General features: G+C 36.9%; 1 protein-coding gene across 2 annotated transcripts in view; it reads right to left on the reverse strand.

The window, feature by feature from the left end:
• Positions 1-417: 417 nt before the first annotated feature.
• Positions 418-14,787, reverse strand: part of LOC111839157 (heparan sulfate glucosamine 3-O-sulfotransferase 4-like) — an 82,220-nt gene continuing 67,850 nt past the window's right edge. The window contains exons 2-3 of one of the 2 annotated variants that reach the window (XR_002837039.2): positions 2,924-3,653; positions 418-2,368 (exon numbers count right to left, since the gene is read on the reverse strand). Coding sequence is in view for 1 of the 2 variants with exons in the window: in XM_023802811.2 (XP_023658579.1) it covers positions 3,020-3,653 (634 nt within the window). In the remaining variant the exon portion in view is untranslated. Of the gene's footprint in view, positions 3,654-14,787 lie in introns of both variants that reach the window. The other variant, XM_023802811.2, reaches the window with a different exon arrangement.

Consider the following 14,787-nt stretch of genomic DNA (forward strand, 5'->3'; position numbering starts at 1 on the left):
TTTTGGTGATCATTTCATCACTGTGACAGACATTTTAAGCAAGGGTGCCCAAACTTTTGCATGCCATTGTATCTATAGCTTCCAGACCACAGGTTTCATCCATTGGACAATCCATCCAGCACAGGGTTTTGGGGCGATCCTGGGGACAGCGTAGAGCACAAGGCTGGGGAACAGCATGGATGGAATATGAACAATTTCTGCTTGCTTAATAATAATAATAATAATAATAATAATAATAATAATGCATGTAAGAGTACAAGTAGACATTCATGCTGTAAGTATGTTTTATTGAATTGATTGTTGTAAAATTCACTTGAGGGATTTCACAGTAACCTATTTTTCACTGTCTCTAGTTATAAAATAATTGACAGGGAATAATACATCTTGAGCATTCCTTGCAGAAATGACAGCCAAGAAACTCAGATGGTCTATTGGAATGAGGATTTCTTCGTGATTTTTAAAATGTATCTCTCCATCACCCTTATTAAGCAAGCCATGAGCAGTCATATTACTGAGGTTCTCAAATCCACGTATCATTGAGTAATACAGAAGGGCAGGTGTTCAATTTTCCTTCTAAACCACATACATTCCTTATCACCCCTTATCACACAGGAGTTCCAAGAAGACAATGATTTGTACCTATCAATGGAACAGAATTTTCTTTCATAACGTATCATTTTATTTGAAAGGACGATGAATAGACTAGTCCAAGAAGATGTTGTAAGAACATTTATCTGCATGTTTTTAGACTTAGACTGGTAATCAGTACAATAAGATTTATTTCATAGGGAGACAGCAATTGACACTTCCATTACAAATGAATTATAACTGAATCATTTTACATTGTTAATGAGACTTTAACAGTCATCCGAGTTGGTTGTGATCATAGTTGTGTAGCTATAAAACTACTACTACTGTAAGTAAGAGTCTCCAGTCGTAGCTATGACAGTATTTTCTAGAGATTAGCAGTGGGAGATGAGCGCATTATCCCTAGCCTTTATGCACAATGTGATTTGCAGGGAAAGACATAACCTGTCATCTGTGTAACTTGGGAAAACATTCCGTAAAGGTCCTTCCTGCACAGGGCAGGGCCACGAGCATCCATGCACAAACAGATAATAAGCCAACAAAAACTGCAGAATAATATGTTGCTATGTAGGTAGTACATGATCCATTTGCCTTTTATTCATAACATTAAAATCCATAAGCATGATATTAATATATTAATATGTTATTATATGGTTATTATACACTTTATTATACACACAGTTCATTTGGTCAGTCAAGCTTGATTTCCTCTCAGTTCAATTTGATTAATAGCATTCTTTTATAAGACCATTAAACTGAAACACTTATGAGACGAAAGCACTTGCTCCATGAAGACACACATTTGATTGAGCATATTAGTTAAATATACATCCCAGCATGTGTTACTACAAGATATGAGAAAAAAATATCATTACCATATTTTATGTGGGGAAAAATCTGACTTTTGAAATGCTGCCTTAAATAATATTATTTTCTTTAAAAATGCTTATTCAGACATTTTAATACACATGTGCAACAATTCGGAATCAATATCCTTAGCTCTAGTCCAATATGTGATTGCTGACGAATCAAGAGTGACAGACATTATTTAAAAAAAAAAAAAACATGGAACATATTTTGAAGTGAAAATAATTAGCAATTGAATTTTGATTTTTAAATTTCCTTTTCTCTGTTTTTCAGTTCTTGTTCTGATTTCCTGAGCACTGAATAATATTCTTGCAGTAGAATGCACTGTGTAAACTGTTACATTTCAGAATCTGAACTGAAACGTATTAGCCGTGAGTCAAATAAGAAATAATTCTGTGCTTCAGTTTAGATATGTTAACTGTGTACTATTAAGAAATAAATATATATTTATGTTTTTTGGTCATGTGAGGGTTTATGTAGTACAGTGGTTACATTACCGAGTTAAACACATAGCAATATATCTTGGGATTCCTTTAGTACTATAGACATAACATAAACCTTGTTTTAAAAATATATGTATATATTTAATATTTTATTATAATCTGCAGTTTAATCAATTTTTAAATCAATAAACATCTGTTGAATCGTTTTATTCAGTGTCCATGATCTGCTTCCAGTACGGCATGCAACTTTACTGCAGCGGTAGGCTTACAAACAGAAATATAAATTTTCTGGAAATACTAAATAGAATACATTAGACAATTACACAGCATATGTGTCTTACGGTTGACTGTACAGCACTGCCTTGTGATGTAAAAGGTGGGTTCCTGGCATTCAGATGCTCTCAAGGGCAGCGAGAGCTTCAGTGGATTGATCTGATTCCTTGCAGTACCAGCAGACTGACTCGACACACCTGAGTAACGAAACATGGGGGGCCACAGTGAGCCGAATCAATCTCGCATGGCCAAGGCAGAGGCATCGACGCCAGGGCCACCATTGACAAACATCACACCAATATTGATTGTCTCACGTTGTGCAGAACTCAGAGACAGATACCACATAATGCGATGTAAATGAAAAGCAATAGTATGACCATTAAATGACACTCTGAGTATTCTTAACCAGTGCAAATATGAAATACGCAATTACACATTTCAGTCTTAAATGACATGCCTCAAATGAAATGCACATTTAACCCCATCATTGCCTTTCTAATAGAAGAACAAAGTTGACAAAGCAATGTTGTTCTTTTCTTGGAATTCATTATGTTCAAGAAGCAAATCACTTATTAAGGACACTTAGCATGAACTGTTGCACATTTTTGCCTCGATTTTTGTACCCCTAAATATTTTGAAAATGAAATATAAAATAATCTTTCATTTACAAATATTATTTACAATTATGGATGCCACTATGGCCACTGAAACTACAGTGCAGATTACAGGTAAGTTTTGCTTTTGACACGGACCATTTGTGTAGTGAGGGATGATAGTCAGATTCTTTGCATCATGGGAAATCGTGGGCCAGCTGGCAGTGCTGAAAGTCTTGCAGGCCTGAGAAACACTCACTGCATCTCCTCTTGCTCCCACTGGAAGTTCTGCCCTGTCATTTGATAAAACATCATATTAAAGGGTTTGTAAAACTTGTGTAGTCTGTGTATCACGTCGGAGTCTATTTTGGGATGAGTTCTGCCCTTGGACTTGCCGAGGCACCGTGGTGCACTGCTGTCCTCTGGTTTCTTCAAGCATGGGAATCCCTTGGTTTTGTTGAAATAGAAATGTTTATCTGTCACAATGCGCTTCAGTCCAAGAAAGTCCTGCACTCTGGCCAGCTCCCCACCTGGATCAACAATAAGCCTCTCTCCACTGACAAAGTGTATCTGGGACAGTGGAAAATACTGCATCCAGCTTTCCAGGTGCAGTGCATATATTCCAATTCTCAGGGCACTCCATGAGGCATCAATCAGACCCAGGGTCCTGTTCTTAAAAGCCAGGACCTCAAAGGTCGGGATCTCTGGTCTCTTGGAGAGAGTCTGTGTGTAGTCGGATATGGCTCTAGTCACAGGGTTGCGGACCACGATGATGAGTTTGGTGTCTTTCGCCATAGAATGGATGCGTTTGGGGGCACTGTTAGTCACAAAGTAGCTGGGTGTCTTCTCCATGGTAATCTGGCCCTCCAGTGTCGATGGCATCAGGTCCCTGAAGAGACAAATGTTTGCAGCTAAGATCACCACTGGCAATAAAAAGCAACATTGTTTGAAAAAATAGTTATATTCTGCCTTTTAGATGTTAGACAACTCTAAAAATCAAAAGGATGATTTGAGCTTAAAAAAAGACAACAGTTACAATAAAAGGATATAATGTATTTTCGCTGATAGCATTTTCATCTCTGGAGACGTATATAAGAGATGAGCAATAAAACAGCAGAAGATGTTATCTGTGTCAGAAAACAAGCAGTGATTTAGAAATGTCAGTAATGAGTTCACAGTATATCATGAGGCATCCTCTGTGGGGGTATTTATAATTACTTTAAGGGAATCACACTTTCCCTGCCGGCTCTGATATACTGTACCAGCAAGGCTTTATTCCTTCGCGTAACATCACTGCCTTTCATTTATGGAGAAAACAGTGTTTCTCCACCCTCTGTTTTAAAATGGATGTAGATTAAAATGCATTTGTTGATTAAATATAAAATGCCCTTGATTTGCATTTCAATTAACACTCTATATCAGAAATATTTATTCAAAAAAAGAAACCTGTCAGTCTTAGGTGTGCTATTTTAAAACTTCTGTAAAAAATAGATGTCCTGACAGATGTACTGGCAAGTGTAACTTCTATTATCTAAATGCAAATGAGTAACAAAGATGACTTTTTGAAACATCAGAACCACGACTGTATTACTCTCCTTTCAAAAGATAACTGTTATTTTGTAGTCATGTGTGTCTGGTGTGCTCCATTTTTCAGACAAAGGTTACTGGGGGAAAAAAAACAAATATTTCAATATATTTTCATGAAAGGCTGCAATGAAAGTAACAGTTTGTACTCACATTTTTTTCTTCAGTCTCTGTTCTTTTGAACCTTTGATCATTTAAATTCAGGAATGTTTTTGCATAATTCCCTGACACATCACCCTGAGAAGCCCACTGCCCACAACAGCACATAATGGAATGGAAGCTATAAAGCAATTTCATCTATTTCCAATGAGTATTTGTTGTTTAACATTCAACACAAAGGGTTTTTCTTATTAGAATGCCCCCCCCCTCCCCAAAACACAAATTCACACACATGTGCACACCAGCCACTACCTTTCTTGTATCCAACAGCTGCTGCTCTACGAAACTGCAGGAAAAAGCTGTGCTTCCATAACACACACACACACACACACACATATATATATATATATATATATATATATATATATATATATGCTGGAAATTGTCCGGGACAACAAAACTAATGGCAAGAATTAGCAAGATGAATGTAGGAGCACACAGCAAATATTGAATGTGTGAATATGCACTATTTGCTGCATCGCTAATTCCCAGCCCAACCCCCACCGCAGTCTGCTTGCCTTTTTGGGGTCATGGAGAATCTGCTGCCACTGCTGCTGACACAAATTCTAGGGGAAACGCTAATGACTGGAGCACTTTCCATCTCACTTCAGGCCTGCGCCTCCTCACTGCAAAAATTTACAGCTGAAAATCTCATTCTCATTTCTTGTTCCTCAAGTCCTCATTAACTGCCTATTTGGAGGCCAAATGTAAATTTAGATACTTCAAAGTTTATTGCTTACAAGGACTAAACAATGCAGCGGGTCAGCTACATTCAAACAACAGGTTTTCTTCTGCTATAGAGTGACACCGATGGAAAATTCTTCGTGTGTTTTGAGAGAGTCTCTCGAAACGAAATGGCCCTCGATTTGTGTGAGTGAAGAGCACTAGTGAGTAAAAATATCAGGGTATGGCTTCATCCTGATCCATCCTGACCACAGATTACATTGACGTTTTGTCTACACCTCAGGGGCATTTATGTGTCAAGTGAGCAATTTCTTGGGCCATTCGGGAGCCTCAAGTGCGACTCAAGTTTCCTTAGTGAAGGAAATCAGGAATAACAGCAACGAAGCCATACTGGAGAGGGCTGGAGTGAAGCCAGAACTGCCAGTGATGTTGGCATCACTTTGCAAGAAACACGTACACACGTCTGTAAAATGTGGCATGCCATTGGACGGCACATTGCAGCTTAAAATATCAAATCACCTAGAAAAAAATAATCTTGGTATACCCCACAAGTATACAACCTATAAAATAAGAACTATCTTTGAGATATAGTTAAGTTGTAGAAATAAAAGCAGCAGTAAAATAACAAAGGAATAACAAATAAACAAATCCACAATTTTCGGATTAATACTTCGTAAAGTTTTTTTTACATGTACATTTTACATACAATTCCATCCATGCATCCATACCTGCTTATCTTCGTCAAGGTCGAAGGGGCATGTTTGGTTTAAATTTTTTAATTTAGACTTTCTATTCAGCATTAAACATTAAAAACTGCACTGAAAGAGGATTCAATATTGGAACACTCTTTCATAATACTCTGGCTTGGTGAAAATAAAATACAAAACAGGTAGTTAAATATGAATGACATTGAATACCTTTTTAATCTGAAATGATCGGACAGAAATACAGTCGGATTTAGAGCATGCTTACTGTTACCTAACTAAATGGCAAAGATCCTGAGATAAACCTAACACTTTATAAATATTGTACATTATGCAACCAGCAGGTGGAAAAAAGCACTTTGAAATCCCTGCTCGCCATATTTCGGTACTTAGCTCTACAGCTAAATGAAAAAGACAGATTCCTAGTATGTTAAAAATTGAGCATTTTAAAGACACAAGCAAGCTTATCACTGCTTCTTAAAATCGACTCGATGTAAAAGAATGAAATGTCTGCAATGAATATGTCCAAGAGCTTTGAGACCATAAATACCAGCTCTCCAAATCTGAATCCTGGCACCGTTTCCAGAGAGAAGGACCAACTGTATAGGGATGAGCAGTTGCTGTGTGAGCTCCAAAAACTGCTGGCCAATTTTCCTCTTTCTGCCCATATTTCCACATTAGCCACAATGCCTGGGTAATTATTTTATCTAGGACTGGGCAGGTTGCCCAACTCAGCATGCAACCACCTGAGGAGACCTTGAAATAGAGATTGAATACAGTTGAAATGAGCATGACTGCTTATTAGACATACTGAATTGCTCTTTTAAAAATATTTACTGTGCTCCCAGACTTTTCACGGTTTACCTTCCAATCTGAATGTGTTTCAAAGGAAAGCTTCAGCTACAGTATGGTCATCCTGTCAGAGCAGTGAATGAGTAGTCGTCAGTGATAGGCTGCATCAGATGAGTGATCAGGCTAATTTGTGTCACAGTTCTTCTGACAGACCAGCTGGTGTGAGAATTTTAGCGACTGCTCTGTTGACAGGGTGGTCTGTGTTTGCCCAAAACAGCAGTGCTGAAATAAATGCTTGTGTTTCTCCCCCTTGGCGTGTTTACAGTAGGCAAACCGGCCCCTTAGCTGGCCATTATATCTGATGCAAACATCATCTACCCTCTGGCAAAACCAAAAGCAGGCCACACTAGTAATGGAAAGGCAACGTGCTATAATAGAAGTTGTGGTTCTATTCAAACAAAAAATAATCCAAAATTCGATTGCAGAAATATTAGCCTTAAATTGAACAATACAGAAAGGGGTTAAAATCAAGTCTAAATATTTTACATTTATAGTTCTACTCATTATTATATGTTGGATACGTAGAACAGTTTAATTTAGAACACCCTTCTCTTTATTGGCATCCTCTATTGCAAAAACCATCATTCTAAATCGGCCAGTTATTATTGCGGAGAAATATTGGCAACATGATATTTAAGAAATGACAGCTGGTCCCGATAGTCTTTTGTTTATGCTGATTTTTTTTCATTTTTTCTCAGTAGACATCCTCAATGCAGGATCCTTTTCTTTCTTGTTGAAAACTCTTATTAGGTCCTATTTGCAAAGCCCGGTAATGTAACTATAAAAATGACATAAGATAGAAAACTTAAAACATTTGGAGCAAATATAGACTCTCTGAATTCTAAAGGGAGCCTGGAACAGGATAATAGTTGTAATAAGCAGCCTTTTAATGTGGTGTATCGTCCTTGAAGACCAAACTTTCAAGGTTGTTGATTACCAAGCAGAACTGGAACAAAATAGAAGAAACGACAGCAGGGTAATTTCTTTCCAAGGCTCCCACTCAGATTTTGGGCCTGGTTTCCTTAATATGTCAAATTGTTCCTTTGGGGGTTCAGGTTTGCATCAAGAAAACATCTCATCCACAAAATAATTCCGAACAGCGCTATTTATCCCTCGAAAACCAATAAAATGACGCAAAATATTCATGCACATACTTTTAAACTTGCTATGCAACACTGTTTACTGCTCTTTTACAACCAGAGCCCTTGTTTTAAAACACTAATTCTTAAATAAAGCCCTGTCGCTTCTGTGGTTGAACTGAAATTAGTGATGGCTATAGACCGACACACTCTTTTCATGAATGTTGATGGGGTTTTAAGGTGAAAGGAGAAAAAAAATGTACTTTTGTTCATGAGAGGATTTACACAATTACTTGCATAAAGCTCTGGTGGAAAGCTTTCAGAATTATAAATAAAAACTTAATTGTGCAGCCACAACAAGTAAATTAAGGCCTATAAACAACACTGATGAACATAACCTACTGGAGTCCATAGTTTTTTAGAATTATTGTTATTTTTAAGATTAAAACTACTCATTCGTTCTGCTTTGACACATTTGCAACTAATTACCCATGAACACAGCAAAGACGCTAAATAAAGACCTCAGTGCGTTTGACAGTACAGACAGCAGAAAGCTTTCACCACAGCAAAGGTTGAACATCTGGACATAAATTGGCAAAAGATGAAACTACATTCTCAATCAGGAGCACAAAGAGAAAGCTCAAGCTGAAAAATACATCTGAAATATATTAACAGAGTGTTTAAAGCATGTGAGCCTGTTAGGCGCACCTAATGAAAAATATTTTCATTTGTGAAATCCATATATTTTAAGTAACATGCTAATGCTGTTAGTTTAATATGTACTTAACAGTAAAGCCAAGCTAATATAGATATAAAAAAGTATAGAATATAATAACCAGCTGATCCTATTTCCAGGAGAAATTGCAGTGCCCCGTGTGGTGAGTGAAATTATTATTATTTGGGGTTTATATGGTTTAATTCATTATCACCAGGTTAAATTAATAGATCGTACACATTAACATAACATTTCATCAGTAATTTGGTCCCGAATATGTAAACAGATCTTCAGAAAGATGAGAATGAACATCAGCAAAGTATTATTTTTAACTGTTAGCTATCTACACATACAGTAATCCCAATGCAGTGAATCGTCTTTCAAGCTTGAGACTCTATTGCTAGTATCATAGCCTATCAGATAACCAAAATGATGTAAATGTCATTAAAATCAGCTCATCTTTGCAACAGAAATTACATAGCAGTTGAATAAAAAAGTACCAGTATTCTGATGAGGCATCCTAAGAAATGCATGAATTGAGAGCAAGATTTTATTGACAATACTTGTAAAACCATTAATGAATGTTGTCTCTGTACAGCCAGACCACGGGGTAGGTAATATGGGGAATATCATGGATTTTCATGGAGGCCCTATGTGAATGTCACGCTAAATTTTGCTAAATAAAATAGTGTGTGGGGCTTAATCATTGTTGTATAGGCCTTTGTGGGTAATGCTACACTTTAGAATGTTGTAAGTTTGTTTTCACAAAAGGTGCCAAATAGACACATACAGTACTGTTACTATAAAATATATTTTCCCCACCTTCATTATTTAACCATCTTTAAGGTGAGTTATAATATATACAGCCAAAAATCTATGACATTTGACCCTGAGTATTAAAAAATGTTACCTCCTATAAAAACAAAGTTGGCTTTTCAAGAATTGGACTCATCATTATCCCTTCATGGGGTACCATAAAATTTATTGATTACAAAACATTGTATTTCAGTTAATTTGTTGTTCAAAGCCAACTGTGAATTAGGCAGTGTTCACCGTTAATGTTATATTGTCGTTTGGACAATGACGTCATTGTGCTGTCTGAGAAAAACAGATAAATGGAACATTTGCCATGAATTCTAACTAAGGGGTTAGTGAAAATACAGCTCAATTACAAAAGATAATTAAGAAATCAATATGAGCTGCATGTCTGTAGGTAGCTGGGATATTCTTTCCACTGTGCTTTGAAAAATGGGTAAATTAGCAAAGATGTTTTTCATGCTGGAATTATAAACTGTCTATCTAACCACCTTCCATACCAAGGTCAAGGTGATTATGAGACCTCCAGGGCTGGGGGTTTGACTACTAAATTCACTGGTCGTGTCTGTGGAGATTCCATGTTCTCTCCATGTTGCGTTCTACCCTGGGTGTTCCCCTGGCTAATGCCCTAAACTGCCTGAAGTGGGCTGCAGGTCTGCCTATGACCAATAGACACCAATAGACTGTTGAAAAATGGCAGGATGGATGGTATTAGCTAAGTCTGGGTAGCCTGATCACTAATCTGGGAAGATAAATGCATTAATACACAAGCACCGTTATGTAGCACATAAATCCAATACATATTTATTCACCATGCATTTATACATTTAAGCTTCACCTTCCAACTTTATCCTTCTCATCTTTAATTTAATTTCATGTCACAGTGTTTCAGCGTTTTGAATCATATTTTTCCTCCACTGCTGACTGAAGCAAAGGCATTTCCTTGAAGTACAGCCTGTTGTTGACTTTCTTCAGAAAAGAGAAGTGTGTTTCAAGCTCAGATTAAAGAACAAAACCTTTCTCTTTTAAGGTTCTTATTTTTAACAAAAAATAAACAAAACTTTATATCACCTTTTCTGTCACTGTTTTGTATGCCCTAGATTTGTTTATCTTGTTTGTAATGTGTTTTGTCCTGAGTAATACTGATAATACTAAAGAAAGAATTTGAATATACCAAAACTTTGAGCATTTAATTACATTATGGCATCAGTGATATTTATTGAATGTTTTTAGTGTTTGCTTGACTGGTAGTGGTCATGACTTTCTGGGTTCAGCTAAATGCATGTATTCCTTGCATAAACATACAGTATGAGGAGGACGTCTCCAAGCCAGACCTCATGCCCCAATGAATCTTCAGAAATGAAAAGCTTTTTCTTTGCGTGGACTAGGATGAACTTTCCAGCATAGCTCTTAACTTAGACATCAACAATGAAATATTAAGTTCTGTAGATGGGTAATACTGTAAGCTTTCTGAAATAAACGTTTGATTATACTACAAAACAATAATATTGCCAGATAAACACAGATTAAATAAGATAATATAAAACCTTCCTCATTCATATTAAAAGGGATCAAGACATGAAATTTCTATTCTTTTACAAGTCCAGTAAGAACCACTCACTTTGCTCTCACCCACATTGTGTTGTAAAGGGTGTTAAGAGAACATACTGACAAAGCAGAAATACTGTAAGTGAAAATGCAGAGCCTTTTTTCCAAGGATGAAAGGTTGAGGCACTGGTGAAGGACAAATCTATTCAGACAGAGTTAAAACCTTCAGTACTCACCGAAGTTGGTAGGGAAAATTACTGAAAAAGACTATGTAAATCCAACAAACTATTATGAGAAACATATTAAAAAATTTTCATCTGTATTGTCCTTCAGTTTAAAACCCTAAGAAAATGGTGAAAGACTATTTGTTTTTAGTTTGTGCTTAAAATTCCTGTATACCGATTTGCATTCTACATAGACAAGAAAGTAATAAAATGTTTTTAAATCCTTTTTGTAGCTTTTGCCAGTAAATCTAGCGTGACAAAGCTGCCCTGACGTAAATATCATGCAATAGAAGAAAAATAGTCAGTGTTACTGAAAGTAAATTTGCCAGTGTCAGCTGGGGAGGCTAAGACCTGATTTTGCAAACTATCATGAAGCATTTCTTTGCCGGAAATAAGACATATCTTCAGGCACTGATGGATGGGACTGTCGTGTTTCAGTCCCATGCTGTACATTCAACCTTGAAAAGGCTTAATTTAGGCAGCCAATGAAGGGAATGAAACATTTTATTCTTAAGCAACATTGCCATCAGCGCACGCACATGTAAACAAACCTTGGATGTCATCCTACTGAACTGTAGCGCCTCAGGAAAAGGAAACAGGTTGATCTGAACAGACTCATGTGTATGATAGTGGGGAGCTGGATCCTTTTACTGATAAATCCTGTTCCATACAGAGACAAAGGGCCATGTTTTTCATTCTAACCATTATAGTAGTTGAGGAGACAGGATTACAACCAAAGGAAGCTCAATTTCATACCAGGCACAAAAAAAAAAAAAAAAAAAAAAATGGCCTGAGTGTTCATGTGGATTACAATCTCCTTAATATATTTGCTAAGACACAAGAACATCAGGAAGTAATCACATAGAGTAGATGATGTATTAAATGCTCTGGGAAGTTTTTACCACTGTTCACAGTTGAGAAGGTTTTTTTTTTATTATTATTATTCTAATATAAATCTACATTTATAACATTCTACACTAATTGTTTTTTTTTTCCCCGGACTCTTAACTACCATAGACTTCTCTGTCAGGAGGGTTATGAAATCAGAGGTGAAGTATTTGATTAGATTTCTCACCCACGTCCACAGGCTGCCAAATCACACAGCTCACATCGCTTGTATAAGAGTCTGTCTCTATACAAAACCAACAAGCTTATTTTTTAAAAGAGGGTATAAAATATGAATAAGATGTATTTTATTATGTATTTTATCTTCGAACACCCGATGGTGAACTCCATGAAAGAAATAGTTTTTTGGGGTCATTGCACAGGGTGAGCCGGCATCCGGTGTCCATGGAGCAGTTCAGGTTCAGAGTCTTTCTCAAGGGTCTGGTGGTGACATGATTAATCTGCTGGCCATGGGACTTAAACCCACAAGCTTCTGGACATGGGCACATGTCCCTAACCAGATGAGATGCACGCTGCCCCTCAATATGACATTATGCAAATCATGCTTCAGGTGGCCATTACTCCACTTTCACTAAATATGTCAGCTTCATAACAAATTAATAATTAGTGAAAAATGTCATTTCAGTTATATGGTAATTGAATAATGGCTTTTGGCATCATTGAGACTGTGCCAGATTTCTGAGTTTAATAAATGTTAATAAATTCTACATCTATACAAATCTAATCCTGTTTTAATTCCCATCTTTGTCTTTGAGTATTCATCACATTTTAACATCCTACTTCCAATCCAATCATATCATGATACCCTTTATGCATGTCTGTGGCTTTATTTTTTATGCACTCTTTTAGACAAGCACATTACCAGTACACTTGCAAGCCTTTCTTGTTGGCGTGGGGGGTCAGTCATTTGAATGGTATACTTTCATGCATGTTATCAACATTCTATTTACTTACTGCAAACACATATATTGGGTGACTGTTTGTTCCCCACAAAAAGGGGTAGGGGTACAGGTGAATAATTATACAGCTACAAATATCTGTAACACTGGTAACAAGGTCATGTTTTGGGTAATTTATAAAAACATTCATAAAAAATAATAATGCATTCATAAAGCATTATAAACATCGAATGTCATATTAGCTACAAAATTTTTTAATTATGTATATACCTAAACAGCTGCAGAGTCAACACAGGTTTCCCCCTTCAGTCCAAAGAGATGCAGTTAGACTAATCAGCATCCCAAAATTGCTCGTAGTGCATTTACTGCATGTGTTCTATCATTGACTGGCATCCTGTATAAGCTGTACCCTAGCTTACTTGCATCACTGACAAAATCATTTGTCCGAAAACTTGGGATAACTACAGATTTAGCTTAATCCATAATATCTTTCATGTGTTATGATATCAGGGTGGCCGGCAATGCTGGAACTTTTTATAATTGTTATTAGGTGTCACAAAAATGCCTCCACTGATAGGTATTAATGGCTGTTGAGTTCGTTATTGACAAGAATGCCAACGGTCTTCTGTACATAATAGTACATCGCCATAATTGGGAGTTCTACTCCTGTACACAGTAGTCAGGATGAACAAGAGTAGCACCATATACCAATTGCCAAAAAGGCCTTTGCCCCATGCATGCATTAATAACATAGTTCTGGCCATAGGCACAAGCTCTGAAGTTCATACATCACTGTTGTGTATTAAATTGGGACTGTGGCTCCCTACAGGGAGTTTTGACTACACCTTCAGGTAGTGGAAAGGATTTTATTGACTCCTGGTAAGATCAGAGTTGATATATGTGTCCCGTAAAGCGGATTGTCCCCTGTAGCGCTCCACACTAGATGCTCTAGATGCTGCAACACCATTTGGGATCAATGTCTCTCCCGTTACATTTAGCTACAGGCGAGTGGCATGCATTTGGGGAGTGGTACTCCAAATCTGGAAACAGCTGTGTCACCTTGGGATCTGCTCTCAGCTTTAAAGCAGATCAGAACAAATCAGAACAAAAAAAACCTACTCTGCTTCACCATCCAGTGTTCATATGCAGGAACTTGTCATGAGTGACTGCAGTGTTACTCACACAATTACAGCAGATTGCTGGGTTTTCCTAATGCGTTCTCATAATGATGCTTTTCCCATGTGCTGCCAATGTGTAAAGTATTGTTAATAGTTAGTCACTCCTGTATTTTTGTGATCACTTTGCTTGCTTTACAGCTGTCACAATAGGAAAAGCAGCATTACAAAATGAAGCTATCTAGCATTAGCCTTGTGTCCTTAGCACTGCACTGTTACCATACTATACTGTACATACAGTTCTGCTAGACTGACGGGAAGTAGTTTTGAGTGACGTAAAGGCGAAGATCAGTTTGAATTTTATTCTGTCTGGTTTGAATGCAGTGAGGCCTGAAAGGTTACCTTATAAATACAAGTGAAACATAATAGTAATTTAAGAAATGCGGTTCAATTAGTTACTTTGCAATACTGACCAGCAGGTAATCCATAAGCTAAATGAGCAATGAAAAAAGAAAGGAAGAAAAAAACTTGAGTTGCTTTCTGCTTCAATGAAATAAGTGTAGACCTTATGTCTCATTACACTGCAACAGAGCTCACAATCTCCTCACAAGCTCTACTGTAGACCACATGGGTAACGCAGGTGACATTTATTTTTAACACTACTAGACAATCACTTTCAAATGTAAAAGTCAATTATGACTAGTCCAATTATGAAATGATTGCATTTCTAATTGCACA

The sequence above is a fragment of the Paramormyrops kingsleyae genome, chromosome 5, assembly GCF_048594095.1.
Source record: "Paramormyrops kingsleyae isolate MSU_618 chromosome 5, PKINGS_0.4, whole genome shotgun sequence".
Lineage (NCBI taxonomy): Eukaryota > Metazoa > Chordata > Actinopteri > Osteoglossiformes > Mormyridae > Paramormyrops > Paramormyrops kingsleyae.